The sequence below is a fragment of the Natator depressus genome, chromosome 8 (genome assembly GCF_965152275.1).
Source record: "Natator depressus isolate rNatDep1 chromosome 8, rNatDep2.hap1, whole genome shotgun sequence".
In the NCBI taxonomy this organism is placed as follows: Eukaryota; Metazoa; Chordata; order Testudines; family Cheloniidae; genus Natator; species Natator depressus.
The window spans coordinates 46,099,816-46,121,679 of NC_134241.1; the positions used below are offsets into that span (position 1 = coordinate 46,099,816).

Sequence of the window (21,864 nt, forward strand, 5' to 3'; positions counted from 1 at the left end):
AAAAACTGTCAGACTGGCACCCATCAAAATATTTGTGAACTTACTCAAGCTGTGTCAGGCTGAAGTGGAAATGACACAATTGTAGTGTTTTATATCACTTGTCAGAGAAGAGCTTTGCAAGCAAGAGAAAAAATAAATTTAACTCTTTCCTGCAGAGAAAAATGATCAAATGTTATCCATTTGCATTTAATATCTCCTTATGGCTTCTAGCCAGACAACTTCAGTTTGCAATCTCAGAAGCTAAACAGAGCTAGACTTGGTCAGAAGTTAGATGGGGGGAAGGGAGGGACCAGCAAAGAAAACCCCCATATTACAGAAATTGCCACTGCTGATTCAGAACACTCTGCTCTCTGACACAGTAAAAATCCTCAGCATTATGTTTGGGTTGCTTTGTGGGTGCTGTTTTTCAGATGTTTCAGCTGGATATAAGATTGTTCATGCCAAGGAACGTCTTTTAATAGGACAGGTTTCAGAGCAGCAGCCATGTTAGTCTGTATTCACGAAAAGAAAAGGAGTACTTGTGGCACCTTAGAGACTAACCAATTTATTTGAGCATAAGCTTTCGTGAGCTTCACTCCGATGAAGTGAGCTGTAGCTCACGAAAGCTTATGCTCAAATAAATTGGTTAGTCTCTAAGGTGCCACAAGTCCTCCTTTTCTTTTTAATAGGACTTGTGCTTTAGATCTCTTAGCTACTCTTGAAAATCTCCTAAATTGATACATCTTGCCCCCAGTTTCTGTTTTGAAGTGTTCACTTTGTTGCAATTATTGGATGATCATTTCACAGACACATTTCTGCCTATTGGATGCTCACACTGTGTGTTCACTGTGGGCATTTGTTATTCATTATTACCATTGTGCAATTAGATAATTTCAGGGAGATGCTGTTGTTTCTGCTCCCTGATTGGATGAGGATCAATTCACGTTGAAGCTGGATTAAGCAATTCTGGGGACACATTTAAACTTTTTTCCCCCTCCAAACTATCTGGGTCAAGTCAGGGCTGAGATGTCACTGCTAGAAAAGTCAAGCTATTGTAGAAGCAGGGGCGGTCAGATTTAAAATTAGTTTCTGTCCATAACATTCACACTATGTAACCAGAGGTACAATCTTAACTAAAACTTGTGGCTTGTCCCTCTCTCGCTATTTCAACTACCTGTCAGTGCTCCAGCCAGGGCCTTTCTGCAGTTGAAGTAGCAAAATGTATAATATAGCCCAAGGGTTTGGGACAGCAGGCCTGGGTGTTGAGTTAAGCACTATCTCCTTTTCCAAGCACCTGCCAAATGCTTTTATTGAGCTTGCTGGTCTCCAGTTTTGTCAGCTGTCACCATCAGCCACAGTCACAAACCAATTCATAATTGCAGCATGAATGAATGTGTCCAATCCTAATTCTGGAGAACACAGGTGGATCTCTACGGTCTGTCCAGGAAAGTAATAGGATTCCCATAGTACTGTGTTGCCATGCAGTGCCCCATATACAATATTTCATATCTAATATAACAAAGGTGGGTTTTGAATTTTCTAGTCTCCAGTTTTATAAGCCATCCATCAGACAGACAGTAATTGTGGAATGTGTGTGGGAGAACTTCTCTTGAGACTGTTTCCCCCGGAAGATGCTTACTGCAGCCACTGTGATGAAGATGTTTCCTAGAGCACCTCCAGCTTGCAGTTAGCTGGAGTTCCATGTTATGGGATACAGCTCTCCAAGGCTATTTTACACACTTTTTTGTTTGGAAGCACTACCTTTGGGGTGCTGGTTGCATATAGAGGAAGGCTGTCAAAGGGTATATCTTTCAAGATTGCTACATGATTATTCAGAACCTACTCGTGTCCCGTCTCTTGAACACCAAATACTATAACTGAAAGTAAACAAGCCACATAGAAGATACATTAATTTATTTTTACAATAAAAATTGTGAATAAAGTGTGATGGTTTTCAAAGACTGAATAGATAATTGAACCCTCATAATCGCGTTTGGTGGGGTCACTCCACTGATCGTCAAACTGTGACGCACAAACATTCAGTATAAGAGAAACAGTTAAAATGTCCATAGTGAAAGAAAGCTGCAGATTGTGTAGCAGAGAGATATGAAAATTGCTGTCTGGTTCATGGTTGCATCACAGCCTCTCTGCAAACCACCCCACTCCAAGAGGTCATCACAAAACCAGAATTGTATTACTTTGTCTTTCCCCATCTGGAATGATTTTTTTTAAATTCTTTTGAAAACAATAATTGGGCAAATTAACAAGGTTCTACTGGGGTTATATACACCCACCCTTAGGACAAGGAAGTTGTTAACTTTAATTTACTGAACATTACATAATGTATGGAAAGGCTTAGTTCCCATTTACTTTTTGGGGTTATTCATTATTTTATCTACACCAGTTTGATTTCTCAGATTTAAGGCAGCTATGATGTTACTGAAAATGAGACAAATATTTGCAATCGCATTTGCCTCAATACTAGACAGATCCCTAGTGTACGGTTTTGGGCTACAACCACCTCCTTTCTACCATATATTGATATTTTTGTAACACATTTGATGCTGTAATTTCACAAATCAGACTCCAAAGACCAGATATTGCAAATTTTACAATAATTTGTAAAAAATAGACACCAGTTATAAATAGGAAATATTACAGCCAACCTAGCCTTTATAGCAACATACAAATCTAAATCTGTTTATAATTCTCTACAGAATAAAGTATCAGCTCCCATATCCAAGGATGTCTCTGAAACCTAGCTGGGTTTTACACAATTAAAAGAAATTTGCAACGGAAATTTGTGGACACGTTGGAAATGTCCTATCACCGTACATGAGGAAAAGAACACCTCGGTAATAAAACTTAATCTTTCATGACACCCTCTGAAGAAAACAAGGACCTCCCTTTCTTGGTTTGATGTCGGCAATAGTTAGCTGGGAATCTTCAGTCTCACACAAGCCCAGCCTACAGACAAACATTGCTGCCCACTTCTTAGTACTCCTTCCTAGCAAGCGCCAGTCTCACAAAGCTCCATAAATAGTGAGCAAATCTGGGGATGAATGGACCTAAAAATACAAAACAGGACAGACAGGTGACCCAGAATGGAAGATTCTGACAGGTCACTAAAAATTGATTATTTTAATCAAATTAAAAATAGAGGTAACGTAAGAGGGATGTGTTACTGACACTGGAGATGCCTTGGGGTAACCTATAGCATGCAGTAAATCAAGTATATCATCCATCAGACGCTACCTTATCTGCATACAATAGTAATGTATCAGAGCGAGCTAGGGTTTCATCCCAAGTAGTGTTTACTGATTGATTTTGGCTACTCATATTTGAAAGCGACTTGCTACAGGAATTTCCAGGCTGCTCTGCTAACTGTTCAGAAGCAGCACCAGCATGTTCATTCTCCTCCACTGTAGCACGTGGAGCTGCATTTTCCTCAGCAGTCTGAGACAGATTCCGAGACTGAGCAGCCTGTCTCCTTGCTTCTGCCTCCTGGAGCTGCAGCATCTGCTCCACCTCAATCTCAAGTTCCAGATTTTCTTCATCTGCCTCCACTTCCAGCTGCTTCATTAACTCTTCCAGCTTCTTGGCTTTACGGAGCTCATTCTGCTGTATGATAGTGCATAGATGCTCTGTGAGACGTTCCTTGATCTCAGTCTTCTGTTGGAAATCTAGCTTTGCTGCTACGTACTCTGACTCTGCCTTATCATATCGCTTCCTGCAAAAATAATTTTTTGGGTGTTATTCATTCAGAAGAATCCCAAAATGCTTTACAAGTTACACACATGGATGAATACTTGATCAGTCACTGAAAGGCATTCTCCTCTGGAGCGGACAATGCCAGCTATTTAATAGCACACAGCAACATTGCTCAACAATTATAAAGCAAAGGATGGAAAGGAGAATGTGCCAACAGAAGAAAGTCCACTCCGTTAGTTTCCACTGCTGCTGCATTCTAGGAGTAAATTCCCTTGTCTGAAACGCACAGGTGGCAAACAATTTTGTTGACTTTTGTATGAGATTCATCTCCAGCATGCTGAAGGAAATCACCACTAGTAACTGCTCCATGTATTCCAATGGAAAATTAACTATTCAGAAAGATACCAAAGCGATTCATGTTCATTTTATTATTAAACAGATCAACAATCCAACAGATATACATTCTATGTAATTAATGAAGTAGTTACGTTGCTACTTCAGTCTTTTCTAAAAGTGTACTTTCCTGGTCATTCAAAGAAACATACACCTATGTCACTAGCAGTCCAGACGGGCACAGCACACGACACTATATAACGACCACAGCTTTTGCAGAGCCACCAGTGTAGAAATAATTGTATCATCAGCGTGAACACTTAGCAGTTCCTACATTCTGACATGACAAACTTTCTAATGTAAAGCAACAATTACAAAGATTTTATGGGGCAACATAACAGTGGAAGGACTTAACTAGTAGAAGGATACCACAGGCTGGCTGAGAGGGGAGGGAGGCAGGCTGTGGATCATACGCACAGCCGTACTGCACCTTGTGACAGAGAGCATCCCCCAATATAGTATCACAAAGGTGCCTGTAAAAACAAAGAGCTGCTTCGTAAAGCCATATTCAGGTGTCTCACTACCAAGCAATAGAGGGACACAGTGGTCCTTTTGTTTGAGGAAGCAGAACAAAATGGAACAGGAATTCTTTCGGAGTATATTCCAGTAAGAAATAACTGCAGGATTCTGCCCCCAGCTGGAGCTCTATCCCTGGCAGTCAATGACAAAGCCATGTCCACAGGGCCCCTAAAATACCCCCTCCTCTTTCTGTCACAAAGGAGTCACAGAGATCACATAATAAGCCACAGAGGCTATGTAATGAAGGACTCAGACACGAAGCATACATGTAAGAAACAAAATTAAGGTTACTGTGGAAACATCTGTCTAATTAAAACTAAACCTGCATTCACACAGTTTTTTGGCATTGGAATATTTATAAATATTCCATTTTATAACAGTCAGATGTCCAACTATGCAATTAGGACTATAAATATTGCACTTCTTGGCAGGTTAAACTAATTTGGCATTTAGCCTTAAAATATAAGGCAAAACTTCAATAATTGCTCAGAAAGGCATTGCTTGTTAGGTAAATGAAAGCTTTTAATGATGGGTGGTATATTCTACAACACTGAAAATCCATGTGTAACTCTACTTTCCAAACCATGAAAAACTGATTATACAAAATACAGCAAACTCATTAGGCATATTTTTAAAGCTTTGCCTTCTTTCCCTACTAACCTTCCTTTTCCCATCTTTGTTACTTAAGTACAGTTTCCTGTAAACATTCTGTATGATTTTTTCCTACCACTGAGAATTTAAAATGCAGAGTTCAAATGGGTGTAATGTTTTATGATAACATGTCTAAATGTTTCGTGATTTCTGAAATCTCTCTGAGCAAATCCTACAAACACACTGGCACTGAAAAGTCTTCTCTGGCATAGATCTGAAACTGAGATTTTTAAAAAATATCCTAAAATAGTGGAACTTCATAAGGTCAGCCAGTCCCTGCCATTTTAAATGACAATTAGTCGATAGCTATCCTCAGTTCATTTAAAAGCTAATTACCATGTTTATTGGCCTGTGGTCAATGCACAGCAAAAATCACAAGGAAAACTACAATATCTACACGTTGGATAGTGAACTAAAAACCACAACCAAACATTTCCATTTTATTAAATGCCTGTATAAACATGCTTATATTCACATACTCATGTTGCGGTTTACCCTATACTAATGAGGCACTCAGATTAATTTTGCATGCTGAAGGATGCTGCAAAAGGGAATCAGAGTTGCACTCCCTTGTAGTAGTAGTAATAATAATAGTAATAAAAAAACCTCAGATGATGGAAAGAGACAGTGAAAACCTTGAAGTCTGAAACTGACCTACATTTGGTCCCAATTTAAGAAAGCACTTACGTACATACTTAGCTTTAGGCATGTATGCAAGTCCCACAGATTTCAATAGAATTTAAGTGCTGTCCTGAATTAGGGTGCTTTCCTGACTCAGGACTTTTGTTTACAGAGTTGATGTAATACATTACATGTGTTTGGTTCTTTTTTAAAAACTGCTCTTTTCCCAGGAAAAAAAGCAAACAACGAAACCCTGTAACACAGTAGTGCTTATGTGCAACCCTACCATAATGGCCCAGCACGTATGTACGATGAAAGGGGGGGAAGATGGCAAGTAAAGTTTTCAGTCAGGAAACTTTTCAATCAGTTGCAAGCTTCTGTTTAGGCCATTGTGATCTTAAGAGAAACCACTGTATAGTAAAACTTATGAAAATACACCTGGCATTGTCTTTTTTAATGCACATGACTAAAGTGACATGACTCCCATCATCCTTTCTTCAGTAAAAGGAAACTGCAGAGAAGGGCAACTATAACGATTAGGGGTTTGGAACGTGTCCCACATGAGGAGAGATTAAAGAGGCTAGGACTTTTCAGCTTGGAAAAGAGGAGACTAAGGGGGGATATGATAGAGGTATATAAAATCATGAGTGGTGTGGAGAAAGTGAATAAGGAAAAGTTATTTACTTGTTCCCATAATATAAGAACAAGGGACCACCAAATGAAATTAATGGACAGCAGGTTTAAAACAAATAAAAGGAAGTTCTTCTTCACACAGAGCACAGTCAACCTGTGGAACTCCTTGCCTGAGGAGGTCATGAAGGCCAGGACTATAACACGGTTTAAAAGAGAACTAGATAAATTCATGGAGGTTAAGTCCATTAATGACTGACTATTAGCCAGGATGGGTGAGGAATGGTGTCCCTAGCCTCTGTTTGTCAGAGAGTGGAGACGGATGGCATGAGAGAGATCACTTGATCATTACCTGTTAGGTTCACTCCCTCTGGGGCACCTGGCATTGACCACTGTCGGTAGACAGGATACTGGGCTGGATGGACCTTTGGTCTGACCCAGTATGGCCATTATGTTCTTATACATTTTCCCAAGAGCACTCGCTGCTCTGTCTGTTAATTGCTTACCGAGCAAACGAATAGTCCATGCTGGCCTGATCGATTCGGTTCCTTAAGATTCCAATGTCAGCAGATACCATGTCATCCAGAGCCTGCAGCTCTTTTTGGATCCGCTTTAGTTTCACTGTTTCAGCCTGAGTTCTTTTGGATCTGAAAAAACACGATGCAAATTTTCTCTCTCTTTAGAAGCATCCTACACAAGAGACATGTTGTGTTTCAATTACAGACCCACCAGCTCATTAGCAGTTGCTCAAGGGTTTCTCTTTCATAGTTTAAGACTCTTGATCTTTCTTCCCATATCTATGCGGATCTAAAGTGCCTGCTATTAACAGTCTGAAACAAAATTATGTAATGACTGCAATCAAAGTGCCCAAAATGGATTGTATTCCTTCACTTGGAAAACTCACTCTCTGAAATTAAGTAACTTTAAGCGTAAGAACACAGGAAACTGCTAGAAAGGAAAAGGGCACATTGTCCTGCAACTTTCCCCTCTCAAAGAATCCCAGATAGCAGGAGCCAAAAAGGGACTGGGTCACCTAACGTGGTTATTTCCATTTTGTAGGATTACTCTCTATAGGCCTGATCCAAAGCCCAATGAAGTCAATGGAAAGATTCACATCAAATATGAAAGATTTCAATCAAGCCCTACATAACCTTCTTCAACTCTGTTTATTGCATTTGTAAGTTTTCAAGAACTAAAACAATCTACAGGAAGCATGTTCAGATCCAAGCACCTCAGGTCATTTTCAATGAGATCTCATACAAGGCCACGCTACCCCCACCCATCGTATTCGTGCACCACGCTTGTCAAACACAGATTTGATATTCCATAAAATAGCCATAGGTATCTTAAAATCTCCAGTCTTCTGACTGACCAGCATTAGCAAACCACTGTCACCTTTTTAATCAATTCACCAACTCTAGCAGCAACTGGTCCTGTAACCAATACTTTTTTCACACCACCTATGTCCAGATACATACCACCTCCAAATGCCCCTTATATTATCAATTCCTTTGCGTTCAACGGTAACAGAGACTTATCCTGATATTCCCACAACTGAACGTCAACCCAGCCCTATCTTTCAACCTTGTGCCAGCAGACTAATAAGCGCTTTTAGCTCATCCACTTTTTCCAAACTACATATTAGCCCCATCAACTATATCTTCTAGTCTTCTCTATTTCACTCACCCAATTCTTGTATTTTCTAGTCCCATACTCTGAAACCTATTAGACACTGCTGCTTCATTCATCTCTACACTCCTTCTTGACTTAGCATTAAAGGTCTCTCACTTAATACCAACACTTTTCTATTACAGTGTGTATTCAGTCTGAACTTAGCACAGCTAGTTGTCCTCTTCTATCAGACTCAACTTGCTGCATTTTTCATTAATATTAGGATGTTTTTAATAGAGATCCTTTCATCAGAGAATCTCAAAGCACTTTAAACTACACACCTTAATGAATTCTCTCCAGACTTCTGAGAAAAAGATAATATTCCCATTTTATAGGTGAGGGAACAAAGACTAAGTGACTTCCTAAATGTCTCATAACAAGTCACTGGCAGAGCTGGGACTAGAACCCAGGAGTCCTGACTCCCTGTCCCCTGCTTTAATCACTGTACACAAACCACCATATGAAATGCTCAATCACTGATCTGTTCAAGAACATCAGATTCACTCTGCAAAGTTGTAACAGGAATGATCAGTCTGCAGAAGAAGCTGCATCTTCAGAAATGCAATCCACATAAAAAAAGCTTCTTAGTCACCATACAATTTGGAATAAAATGTGAGTATCATGTACTGTTGCTGATTTGCATAAAAAAAGCCGTTAGTGCAGAGGAAAGGGGGGCAAGATGTATTTGCTAAAACTTAGTAACTTATCATAGACAATAAACAACCCCCTTCTCTAGGGATGGAAGCAGAATGCAGAATGCCCTCATCACCTTTCAGCAATGGCTTTGGCCAGGAGTGCCTTCTTGCGTTTATTCTTCTCTTCCATCAGCCGCTGCTCCTGCTGGAGAACCTCCCAACGAGATTTCTCCTGCCTGGGCATTGACAAAGCAACAGGGTTAAACGAGAGTTCATTTCTTTCCTCCCCACCCAAAACAGCAGTCATACTTCTTGTCCTTGTGTTTATTTTGTTGGAGTACCCATTAAGGGTTTCCAAGAATCCAAGGACAGCTCAACACCTTGGTTCTGTGGGAATTAGGAAGGAAGACTGACCAGGAAAAAGAGTTATTAGCTTCAGGAGATACTCAATAAGTTTGCTCTTAAAAAAAAACTAACAAACAAACAAACCAGAGTCTCTTATGAACAAAGAATGTGGGGTTAGTTCTTTGCTACATTAGAATTCCATGTTTTTAACTAAAATGAGCATATATTGTTCACAAACGGTGATTTTCACTATAAATCATACACACCCCATCCCATCTCTAAAATCCTGGGCAGAGAAATGTTTTATGGTATTATAGAAATTCATCCTAATTGGATTAGATGAATGCCACAGTCTTTGGATGTGGCTGTCAGTGGCCAAAAGCCATTTTTCCCTACCTAAGTCACATCATGTTAGTTGTCGCGGTGGTTTCATCCATCACCTTTTCAAAGGGATCTCAGTAACAATCCTCTCCCCATAATTTAATGCATAATATGTCTGCTCTTCCATGAGCAAGTAATACAATGGAGGATAAAAATGATTGGTTTTTAATTTAAAAAAACTATTTTTGTATTTAAATTGGGTGTCTGATTTTATTTAAATTATAGTAAGGTTTTCTTTTTAAAAACAAACCGTTTTAAAAATTAAATCTGAATTTAATATAAAATAGGTTAAGGCCTGAATGTATTATAATTTAGTTGTAAATGTGAAACATGTTTTGATCAGAGAAGTTTATATATCCAAAACATTCCATGTTATTTTGTTTAATAAAAATTTTATATGCGGTTTTGTGTCTTTAAATTCCAGTTACCCCCCCCAATGCAGCTTGACACAAATCATGAGCAAAAAGTTAATTATCTAATAAATGCGCAACATATCATTCACCATTTTCTAACACACAAAGAAGATACAGTTAATAAGAATTTGAAAATAGTAAGCTATACAATTGTCTAAATAAATGTATACAGGTACAGTATATGCTCCTAGGTAGCAAAGAGATGTACCAAAGTAGCGTGTAAAGGTTCTATTTAGTTGTAAATCAACATGTTTTAATGGTTATATCAACCATCGAGAATGCACCTTTATTGAGAAAATAACTGAAGTACAAATGAAAACGCTGATTAAAGTTGATGATTTAAATTGAGGATTTCCACTTGGTGATTTAAATTGCTGTGATGTAAATCAATCCACCCCGGAATAAAACATCAGAAGTTACTTGATAGCTAAGGAGAAGGAAGAAATTTTTTCAAACCACTGTGATGCTAGAACACGGTGATGTTATTTGAAGTGGGAATGTTCCAATGGAATATACATGGTAGCTGGGGCCGCACTGGTGGCTGCTGGGCAGCAACCAACAGATTAGCTGCAGAGTGTGCTGAGTGGGAAAGTTTGGCCCTGTCAGTCAGAAATAGCACTGTCCATGGCCAGGGTGGATAAAAATCAATGATTTTTTTAAAAAGATAAAAAATATCAGATTTTTTTGAAAAAGGTTTTTTCCTCAAAAAACCTACCTAAAGATAGTTTTAATTAAGATACATTACAGCTCAAAGATATCTCATCATGGAATTGGGATTATAAATTCTAATGCTATACTATGAGACAATATATTCATGTAATCTTTAAGAAAAGTTTTGTAAATGAGTTCCAATAGTTCATGGATTAGGGACCCAATTTTATGGGGTTCCACAGGATTCTGTATAGATTATTTAGGTTAATCTTTCTATCTACCCAATGGGATTCAGTGCTCAGTCTAGAAGATACAATCAGAGATGCTTAGTTTTGCAGTTCTCAAACTGTGGATTTGTGTCTCCAGAGGTAACATGCTTGTTAACAGCAAAAAATGTTTTTAAATTAGAGGTGAGAAATAACAGACCTCAACTCTATTGTCCCTCTGCAAATTTGTGCACACAGAGTCAATCTCTTACCTCTCTCTAAAAGTGCAAAGTTTCAAAAAGTTCAATGAATAGAAGATTGTTGGGGGTGGAATACATCTGGACAATGAAAAGTCTGGAAATAAATGTGAGAAGGGAGGGACAGGTAGTAGAAACAGAAGTGAAACTGTTTGAGCAGCATATTCCAGAAGCCTTGAGGTCTTTCTGAGTGTAACCTCCATTGATTTGAAATCTGCCATACCATTCTCTCACTAGAATGGAAAACCTATAATGGAAGCAGGCCATAAAAGAGACCCAATTTGAAATAAGAACCATTAGAGAAATATATGTTTGCTGATGATGTTTTAAAAAAAGTCACACCAGTGAACTAGTGGAAGTCACTTAAGCACTTGGATTCAGAGACTGTTGAAGTGATAATCTCACTTTTTACAGCAGTAGCTTCTTCTGCCAGTGTAGAAAGAATATTTTCTTTCTTTGGACTAATTCATTCCAAATTGAGAAATTGTTTGGGACCTGAAAAAGCAGGAAAGTTTGTTTTTCTTTTCCAGATTATGAACAAACAGGAAAATGAAGGTGAAGACGACCGAGTTAGCGGCAGAAGTCAATATTTTAAGTTTCTCATGTTGCCCTGGCTGACATAGGTGATTTTGTTGTTTTTTTTTAAATATTTCATTTAATTTTAGTTAAAAACAATTTTAACAAAAACAAACCTGATTTTAAAAAACTTGAATGTTTAACTAAATTCAAAAATTCATATGCTTGTTTTTGTTAAAATATTATATGTTTGCTGTTGAAAAAAATCCAGAATACTTGAAGTTGTTGTTTTAGTTAAATAAAAATTTAAATGTCTGTCTGGTGATGTTCTCCTCCTTATACAGCCTGGCAAGAAAATCCTCTAAATATTAATGATTAACCTGTTGAATTGAAGATCGTTCACCTCCCAACGACTTCATAAATACCTGCTTCAATTACCTTTGGTAAATAAAATAACCAATCATTCATTTTCTGATATAGCTGTAAAACTAATTTGAAATGTTTTCAAAATAAATCACTGTTTAAAACTGTATAGAGTGTACCTTCTAAAAATGAAACCTACATCTATCTCTGAGTTGTGAAGAACATGTATTAAGGTTATAACAACTAACGAGAATGCACTTTTATGTAGAAATCCATGGACTAAATCAAGTCTTCCTGACTAGAGATTTAAATCAAATCCACCCTGTCCATGGCTTTGCTGAAGTATGTGCTTACTTTTTAAATGAATACATGCCATGGAGCATTACAAAATGCGTACAGATAGGGGAAGAATGAACATTCTACTGAGTACTGGGACTCTCGCTGATGGAAAAAGAAACAGAGCGTATGGAGGCATGCAGGAAAATAAACTTTAAAATGTGAAACAAAAACCACCTTAATACAGGCTGTGCCAGATATCCAGTCTTTTACAAAAAGGAAAAATAAATACACGTAAGGAACCTGGGCATTTATGCAGTGCTGTACCACAGTAGCAAGAAGGAGAACTTCCTGACTAAAACTGCACATAGCTGCTTACAGCAACATGGAATAGTGGACTAGATGGGGCATGCGTCTGATCAAGTATGGCAATTACTGTCCAGATGGTTCAGAAGAGGGTGGAAAAAGCCCCACTCTAGGCCCCTATGGGGTAATTTGATCCCTGTGATACTCTCATCCAACCCCTAATTGTTAAAGATCAACTCAAACCCTAAAACATGATGTTTTATCTCTTGTTTCCAATACTTTTTAGCATTAACTATAACAACTTTGGAGCCTAAGACCTTATTACTTTGGGTACCCAGAAGTAACTTCAGACAAACAAGGGCAAAATAGTTACAACAAACAAGACAGTAAGTATACAGTCTGGCAGTCTAATTACTAGAATGAGGAAATCATGAAAACTATTCTGATATCAGGAATTTCTACGCAGTCAAATATTTATTCACCCAGTTTGTAGAGCTGGGTGAAGAGAGAGAAATACTGGCTTAATTTATTGAAAAAAATTGTGAAATTCATCCAATAAGTTATTTAATCAGCTCTATTAGTTACAGTAAACAGAGAACAGAAGATTAGGAGTGGTTAGGTAGGAAAGGGACATTTGGGATGGGTTTTGAGACACTACACTGAAGTGAACAGGAAGGGTTTAAGATCAACTTTTAAAAGAACAGCTAATTCAGTAGTTTGGAGAGAAACACAGCTCAAGACAGACAACACCACAAGTGAAAAATGTCTCTGGTGCACCCCCTCCCCCCACTGTAGAGTAACAAGGAGTAATTACAGAGGAGGCAGAGACTGAGTCAGCAAGTAAGACAACACCAGTGTATAGCTAGTTCAGTGGTTCTCAAACTTTTGTACTGGTGACCCCTTTCACATAGCAAGCCTCTGAGTGTGACACCCCCCCTTATAAATTAAAACCACATTTTTATATATTTAACACCATTATAAATGATGGAAGAAATGCGGGGCTTGGGGTGGAGGCTGACAGCTCGCAACCCCCCATGTAATAACCTCATGACCCCGAGGGGTCCCGACCCTTAGTTTGAGAACCCCATAGCTAGTTAACTTCACGGCCTTCTCTTGATGCAAAAAGGATAGTTTTTTTTCAATCATGTTAGCTCAACACAATTGAAAAACCCCATCAAGATGCAGTCTACCACATCTAAAGCCGTGTTAGCTGGCCATAATTTAGCCAAGGGGGGAGACTAAACAACTGAAATCCTCCCCCACACCAAATCAAAAGAGGGCCCATAGAAAGTTTTGAAAACCAGGAGAGCAATTTATTGAAAGGGGCAAAAGTTACACAGAAACAAAAAGATGCATTTCCAAATGCGAGCTTTGTTGATTCTGGTTTATTTCTGTAGTATACAGAGATGTGCTTAACCCTTCAAAGACAATCTAAAAAAAAAAACCAACAGTCCCATGACCTGGACGCCTCACAATTTAGGTCCCTAATCCTGCAATCTTGCCTGCACCGAGTCTACTGAAGACAACGGGACTCCTATCTGCACAAATTAGTGCTTGTCTACATTGGCACTTTACAGCGCTGCAACTTTCTCGCTCAGTGAAAAAACACACCCCTGAGTGCAGCAAGTTTCAGCGCTGTAAAGCGCAAGTGTAGACAGTGCACCAGCGCTGGGAGCCGCATTCCCAGTGCTGGGAGCCGTGCCCCTCGTGGAGGTGGCTTTTTTAGAGCGGTAGGAGAACTCTCTCCCAGCGCTCTGCCATGACTACACAAGCCTCGTTAAAGGGCTGCTGCAGCAGCACTTTAATGTTGCCAGTGTAGACTAGCCCTTAAGATTGCAGGACTCTGTTCTACATGAGCTATAGCTGAACAAAGGGTAGCAATTAAAGGATCAGCAGGAAAGAAGCAAAGGAGAAGACTTCTTATTCTAAAATGCAGTACAGTTTAATATTAAGCTTCAGTTTATTGTACAACAAAATGATGAATTAGTAAGGAATAAAACCAATCCCTTGATTTTACAGACTTACTAACAATTCCACTCTCTTTTTCTCCAGTTTGAAATCCATCTTTACAGGGAGGTCCTGGTGTTTTTCATTGTCATTACAAGGATTTTCAAGTCCCTGTGCATTCTGTTGATCTCTGGTGTCATGTTGCCTTTGATCCTTCATTGCGGATGGAGGAGGTGGTGGCAGAGGCTGCTGAGGAAGACAGGGCTTGTGTTTTGGTACAGAAAGCAGCTGTTCTGGAGGTACCAAGGCTGCTCCATCCTGCAGTCCCAGTTTCTGACATTGGTGCTGAAGAGCTTTTTCTCGTTGCAACTGCTGACGGCTCTTATTTACAGACAAGGGTCGACGCTGCTGATCAGAAGATTCAGATGTATCTATTTATAGTAAAAATAAAAACAGAACCCTTTTAAGAGAGGCACGTAAAAGTGTTTTGCTGCTATAGTATTAATACTAGAGGTTCAGATTATTTCAGTGAAATACAGGAGCTTGGATGCTGGATAGAATTCCTGGATTACTCAAAACTGTGGTAAATTCTCCATCGCTTGAAATCTTTCAATCAAGCTTTCAGGTCTTTCCAAAAGGCATGTTCTGGTTCAACCACAAGTTGTTGGGCTGGATACAGGAATCACTGGATGCAACTGGACAATGCAGTTGGTCAGACTAGATCAGTGGTTCTCAAACCTTTTGTATTGGCGATCCCTTTCGCTCAGCAAGCTTCTAAGAGCGAACCCCCCCCTTAAATATAAAAATAGGTTTTTAATTTATAACACTATTTTAAATGCTTAATATATAACCCTACTGTTTAAAATGAACTTAGTTTTAATTTAAAAAGCAGTGAGAAAAAGTAACACATTTTTATCAAATTATTGTTATAAGCAGAAAAACAATGACTATTTAAAAAAATAACTTAATACTGGGGGGAGAGGCATGAAGCAACTTTGTCAATATCACTTTTCAGGGCAGATTTTAGTGCCCCATTGCCACCCTTACTTCTGCGCTGTTGCTGGCAGCAGCACTGCTTTCAGAGCTGCCCAGCTTTGAAAGCCGCGCCGCCACCAGCTGCAGCACAGAAGTAAGAGTGGCACTGGTGAAGTCTGCTGTGAAGTTATATTTGTATGTTTGTTAATATCACCTTTCACAGCAGATTTACTAGGGCAAACTTCCTAGCTAGCTAGCCGAGAAGCTGTGAAAAGTATTATTAACAAACATACAAATATCACTTTTCACAGCAAACTTACTCACGCCTCATTGACACCCTTACTTCTGTGGTGCTGCCAGCAGCAGGTGCTGCCTTCAGAGCTAGGTGGCTGGAGAGCAGCAGCTGCTGGCCAGGTGCCCAGCTCTGAAGGCAGCATCACCACCAGCAGCAGTGCAGAACTAAAGGTAGCAATGCAATACAATGCCACCCTTACCTCTGTGTAACGCTTGACCTTTGCGCTGGGAAGGGTGGCTAACACAAATTTTGGGGTGGCTATAGCCCGCACAAGCCCCCCGCCAGCACCGCCCCACCTGTGTGCTTGACTGTTAAATTATGAATTACTTTTTTTTGGCCTATCCCAGTGTTCTGATTGTTCTGTGGTTTAATGCAGCTCTTCAGCTGCTGAACAATCAAGCCCTCTAATGTTGTCTCAGTCCCAAGGCCAGCCTTAGGGAAAACGGTGCCCTGGGCAAACTTCAATTTTGATGCCCTTCCTTTGGAGGTGCTGGAGGCAGAGTGGGGCAGAGCTGAGCTGGCTCAGACTGCCAGCCATGCACCGCTCAAACCTCACGACTCCCAGTTTGAGAACCCCTGGACTACATGATCATAATGGTACCTTGTAGTCGTAAAAGCTATGAGATGAGAGAAGGGAAGGGGGAGAATCTCTTTCACCACATACATGTAAGAAACCAGCTAGAGATTCACACATTCGAAGGTCAGAAGGAACCACTGCGCTCCCCCGCACCGAACCCCTGCCTAACCCAGCCCGCAGCACGTCCCCAAGCTAAGCCCTGTTCCAAGCTCAGGACAACAGAATCGCTTGATTTAAAACTGGCCACGGCGCGCAAAGCCACCGGCCCCCTGGGGACACTGTCCCAGGGGTTACTGACCCTCCCGGGCTCGGAAGGGGCCTTTCACCTCCGGAGCGAGCTGGCCAAGACCCCTCCAGGGCTGGGCATCGCCACAGACCCCGCTCGTGCCCAGGGTCAGGAGAGGCCGATCCCTCCAGGCGGGCCCGGCTCCAGCCCCGCGACTGTCAGCACAGGTCGAGCTAGCCGCGGGCAGACCCAGGGCTCCGGCTGCCCCGCCCCGCGAGCTCGGGCCAGACCCGAGGCCGGTCTCGGACGGGGCCCCGACACCAGCTCCGCGCCCAGCGAGGGGCAACGCCAGGCTCTGAGCAGCTGCCCCGGGGAACCAGCAAATGCCTCCCCCCAGCTTCAGCGGCCGCCCCGAGGGCCCGGGGCAGGAATACCCGGCCCCCGCTCGCCTCGGCCGGTACCTGCGTGCGGCCCCCGCAGCCTCCGCAGCTCCTGCTCGGAGAAGCCGGCCCAGCCCCCCGCCATAGCGCCTCATGCCGGGAGGTGGCGGCGCTCCCGGCCGGCGCTTCCTCCTTCCGCTGCCACGTTCAGGCCTCGGCAGGACCCCGCGCCCGGAGCTGCCCCGAGCTCCGCCGGCCGCTTCCTCACAGCCTGTAACGCCAGGAAGGCGAGGGAGGGGTATCAATCACTGAGAGCAGGCACCCCACGGGCAGCCCGGCGGGGTCCTAGCGCGTTACCATGGGGAAGAGGGCGGGTCTTCAAGGGGAAGGTGGCTGCTGGGCAGGGGGATCTGAGGGGGAGGAGCCTGGCAGACGGGGGCGCGGTATCTGGCTCCCGCCTCCCGTCCTGCCGTAGATCGCCCCTTGCTCTCCAGGCCCAGGGGTGAGGGGCCGAGCCCAGATTCCTTCCCTTCTCTGTGCCTTCAGGGTGCCACTGCTGGGCCGGGAGCCAGGCTGGCATCTCCTCCCCTCCGCCCACGGGGCGCTGCGCCACCGAGAAAGCAGCAAACGAGGCCGTAACAGAGCACTCCCCCTCTGGAGCCCTCCAAATGCTGCAAGGCATCCTCCAGCGCTCACCTGAATGGGGACAGCCAGTAAGAATGGACTAATTTAGCTCCTGCCACCCCCGCTAACGGATCATTTCTACCTGTACAATAACAGTTCATGGCAGTGGTCAGGAGACAAGTTCGTGGCAGACGTAAGGGCTTGTCTACACTGGAAATGCTACATTGGCACAGCTGCATTGCTGTAGCCCTTCAGTGTAGACGCTACCTACTCCAGTGACAGGGATCAGATAATCCACTTCCCCTAGAGGTGGTAGCTAGGCTGGCAGAAGAATTCTTCCATCAACTTAGGGCTTGTCTACACTGGCACTTTAGAGCGCTGCAACTTTCTCAGGGGTCTGAAAAAAACACACCCCTGAGCACAGCAAGTTTCAGCACTGTAAAGCGCCAGTGTAGACAGTGCACCAGCGCTGGGAGCTGTGCCCCTCGTGGACTGGGTTTTTTAGAGTGCTGGGAGAGCTTTCTCCCAGCGTTCTACCGTGACTACACAAGCCACGTTAAAGCACTGCCAAAGCAGCGCTTTAACGTTACCAGTGCAGACTAGCCCTTAGTGCTGTCTGCACAGGAATGTAGGTTGGCTTAACTATGCTGCTCAGGGGTGTGGATTTTTCACACTCTTGACTGATGCTGTTAATCTGACCGCATTTTCTAGTGTAGACCAGGCCTAAGAATTTGACTACCCAGGCAACAGAGCTAGAAGTTTATGATTGACTGCATGAGTGAATATTTGGCTGGGGGAAAGCAATCCAAATTTGGCCAAATAACCAGGCCTTTGAAAAATTGCAGTTCACCTAAACTCAGTCAAGACTTGCTAGAGCTTCACAGCTTATTTCCCCAAAGATTCCATCTGCTGAGGGCTAAGCAAGACTTTCCCTGCAAGTGCAATTCCTGGATGCTCCAAGCTGTGCCAGGTCCAGGGCTGGGCAAGGAATCTGTGAGCAGAGAGCCTCCTGTCTCTCCTGTGCTCTCAACATCCTCACCCTCATCACTGCTGATGTCCAGACAGCAAGGAGGAGGAAGCTTCCTGAATCATGTGCAGAGGGGACAAAAGCCAGATCTGGTGGGGTGTGGAGGGGGTGTAGAGTGGGACAAGGAGCCTGGCAGGGACAGACTGGGACTGGAGGCTTGTGGGAGGAAAAGGGTAGCTGGAATTTGGAGTGGAGTGTGAGACTGGGCGTGGCTGGGTAAGGACACCAGGAGCTGGGAGGGAAGGCAGAAGAGATTGGAATTGGATGGCAAGGAGACTGGGACTGGAGCCAGGGAGAAAAATGATGGGGACTGGGACTCAGTTGGAGTGGAGAGACAGAGAATATGAGCAGCCAGGGGAGACTGGGACCAGTGGGGTGGGTGGAAGGAGGGTGAGGGGTTGGGAAGCTGATCTCACAAGGAATTAGAAGCAGAAGAACTGGGATGGGAGAGGCAAGAGACTGAGACAAGGAGCTGGGGGCAGCGGGGTGGATACTAAGATTGCACAAGGAGCCACAGAAGGGGCTGGGGATGTAGGGTGAAAAGACAGATAGGATGAAGAGTCAGAAAGGGGTAACTGGTAGTGGCTGGGCAAGGAGATGGGACTAGGAGCTGGAAAGGAGGGAACTGGGAGGGGGAACTGGGAATGGCCGGGCAAGAAGACTGAGACGGGGAACAAGTGGGGAGACTGAGACTAGGATGGTGAAACCAGAGGGGGAGTCTAAGATTTGCTGGGCAAGAAGACTGGAACGTGGATGAGAAACCTAAGGAGTGGAAACTGAGACTGACAAGGTGAAGAGGATGGGACTGGGACGAATAGCCAGGGGTGTGGAGGAGAGGACAGGAAGGGGAGAGCACAGAAAAACTCAAGCTTGGGGGAAACAGAAGACTCTGTCCCCACTAGAGCACACCCCCCTCCAGAGCCTTCAATGGAACCCAAGATTCCTGAGTCTCACCATTCCTCTGCTGTCAGAATATGTCTGTGAAACCTACTGGCAAACTATCTCATCCCCCTCTAGAGCTGGTCCCCATAAAGGATGACAACTTACTATTGCTACCAGTTACTCCATTAGCTCAAGTAGCCAAGATCTGTGCAGTGAATCTAAAGGTTCCAGCTGCGCTGATGGCCCACGAAGGTGTCAATATGAAGTCACATGATGGAATTTCTGTTTTTTCTGTTTGCTTTTTTAAAAATCTAGGAAATTACATACAAAAACCTGTGTTAAAAGAACATCATTATGTTGCAAAGTCAAGCACTCAAAAGTTAGGAAATGCCAGAATGAAGGTTGCTTGTGCCTATATATTACTTTTACACACACACACTTCCATGTCCATAACATATAATATGTTTGCGTGCCCCACAACTGCTTTTCTAGACCCCAACAAATTTGGATTTCTTTTAAGTTTCATCTTAACTGTGAATTTCCTATGTTTATACTGTTGGGTTTGGGATAATTATAACATCTCTGTAATGTATTTTACCCTAAATTACTGATGTGTACTCTGCCTTAATTGTATTCCAATATTTTGTTTGGGAATACAGATATATATATTTACAAATAAAGACAAAGGAAAAAGACAAATAATAATATACTTTTATATCTCAACAAAGACAGCCTTACAAAGTGCAAGTATTTTGTCCATCTGCACACAATTCCTCTATCTAATTTACATATACTACAGGTCCAAACAATCAAGTTTACCTCCAGTAATAAAAAAGGCAGAAGGGACTACAGAGGCAGGAGTGGTCAGGCTTAGCTGAGATGGCCAACAGGCTTGAGGCTTAAGTAATACATCATTTTCAATAAAGGGGGGCATTTGCAGTGTCTAACTGCATCCCTCCCCCTTCCATAGTTTCCCAATCTGTAAAGGATTAGCTAGGCTCTGAAGTTTTGCCATGTCCAAGCCATCGGAGAGAGAATTCATAACTAGATGACCATGTATAATTCTAAGATTTATCTTGGAAACACTTTAACAGCTTCTGCATGACTAACTCATCCCATATATACTGGTCCCACTCAGTGAGAGGAGAAAAGGGCTTGCATTTCCACTCTCTGGCAGTAATTGAATGAGTCTGTAAAGGCTGGCCCTACAGTCCCAAAAGGGCAAGAACCGTCCCTAAGCAGTCTGGTTTCAGGTTTGGTATGGAATGGCAACTGTACTGATGTCTAACGATGGAGAAGGGTAAGGTGTGCATGATGATTATCGTAGTGCTATCAGCACTGATAACCATGAGGTTTTGTGATGTTCCCTGTGTGATCTTGGGTGGGGGAGGAAAGGAAAGGGGGATGAGTTCTTGTAGACATCTCGGAGCAAAGAAGGAATCCAAATGGGGGCAGAATCAAAACTCAAATATGCTCTCCAACTTTGGGGGTCCAAATTGCTTCCAAGTTTTAATATTACATACAAAAATGAAGCACCATATTCTCTTTATTGCAGCGGATATTCCAGTCATAAAACTCCCATGTGTTTTATAGAAAAGTAGCTCCCCTATTTAACAGTTTCCATCAGTCTATGGTTTAATTACCAGTCTCTTTGGCCAGCTTTCTCCAATAATAATTATGACCTAGTGCAGTCATTTAATTGCACATTTACAAACACCAGACTTATAAAACTGGAGGCCATCAGTCCTTTCTGGCTTGCAAATGACCTGGCGCTGTAGATTCGCTATTTCTATCTTACAGTGTTTTCACAGTTACCATCACTGGAACACGTGGTTTGTAGTGGGGCAAGAGAATGAGCGGAACGGGGTATTATTCTCCTGTTACTGCCTTTATAGGAGGAATAGATAAACATGTTCAGGTAAAAGGAAGAACTAACCTAACCCTTTGCTCAGCACTGGAGCTGAACCCTGACAGTCAGAAAAGATCTACTAACTTCCTACCACCATGATCAGTATTATTTCCACATCCATTGTATATAATTTTTGCATGATTTTGTACTCCCTGATTCAGTCCAGGACTAGCAGTGGAGGATTGCCTTAATACCATTAGAACATGTGTTTTCATGAGATTTCCAGGCCAGTTGTGAAATGCCATTTGAAGATGACAAGTTTGGACTGCTGGGCCAGATCTTCAGATGGTGATGCAGATCTCCAGTGCAGTGATGATTTATCCAAGTACAGTACAATTTGCACCAGTTTAGTTTATACCCATCCCCCTTTTTAAAGAGCCAAATTAGCTTTTCTGCAGGAGATTCATCCATCCACTTAAGAGCATGTTATATCTGGGTGGGTGATATATATGTCTCCTTTTGCTTTAATGATAAGTTATGGGCATTGCTTTTTGTGAT

The 21,864-nt window shown here is 42.3% G+C and overlaps 1 protein-coding gene across 3 annotated transcripts; it reads right to left on the reverse strand.

Moving 5' to 3' along the window:
• Positions 1-1,962: 1,962 nt before the first annotated feature.
• On the reverse strand, positions 1,963-17,209 carry GORAB (golgin, RAB6 interacting). Of its 3 annotated transcripts, XM_074962171.1 has the most exons (5): positions 17,006-17,209; positions 14,554-14,902; positions 8,945-9,046; positions 7,011-7,151; positions 1,968-3,709 (listed from the first exon to the last, which is right to left on the reverse strand). In XM_074962171.1, exons 1-5 carry the CDS (start codon positions 17,067-17,069, stop codon positions 3,217-3,219), a joined length of 1,149 nt encoding a protein of 382 aa, XP_074818272.1. In that variant the 5' UTR covers positions 17,070-17,209; the 3' UTR covers positions 1,968-3,216. The 3 variants fall into 3 exon arrangements, with proteins under 3 accessions (XP_074818273.1, XP_074818272.1, XP_074818274.1); XM_074962172.1 differs by lacking the exon at positions 17,006-17,209 and having other exon boundaries at positions 1,963-3,709; positions 14,550-14,686; XM_074962173.1 differs by lacking the exon at positions 1,968-3,709 and having other exon boundaries at positions 7,007-7,151; positions 17,006-17,191.
• Between the last annotated feature and the right edge of the window lie 4,655 nt (positions 17,210-21,864).

What these genes read in the sequence shown, in the direction of transcription:
- GORAB (XM_074962171.1), bottom strand. Translation starts at nt 17,069, where the DNA reads ATGGCGGGGGGCTGGGCCGGCTTCTCCGAGCAGGAGCTGCGGAGGCTG. An exon ending in GCTGCGGGGGCCGCACGCAG is followed by an intron (nt 14,903 to 17,005) that starts GTACCGGCCGAG and finishes TACTATAAATAG; the next exon opens with ATACATCTGAATCTTCTGAT. An exon ending in GCCAAAGCCATTGCTGAAAG is followed by an intron (nt 7,152 to 8,944) that starts GTGATGAGGGCA and finishes GTGTTTTTTCAG; the next exon opens with ATCCAAAAGAACTCAGGCTG.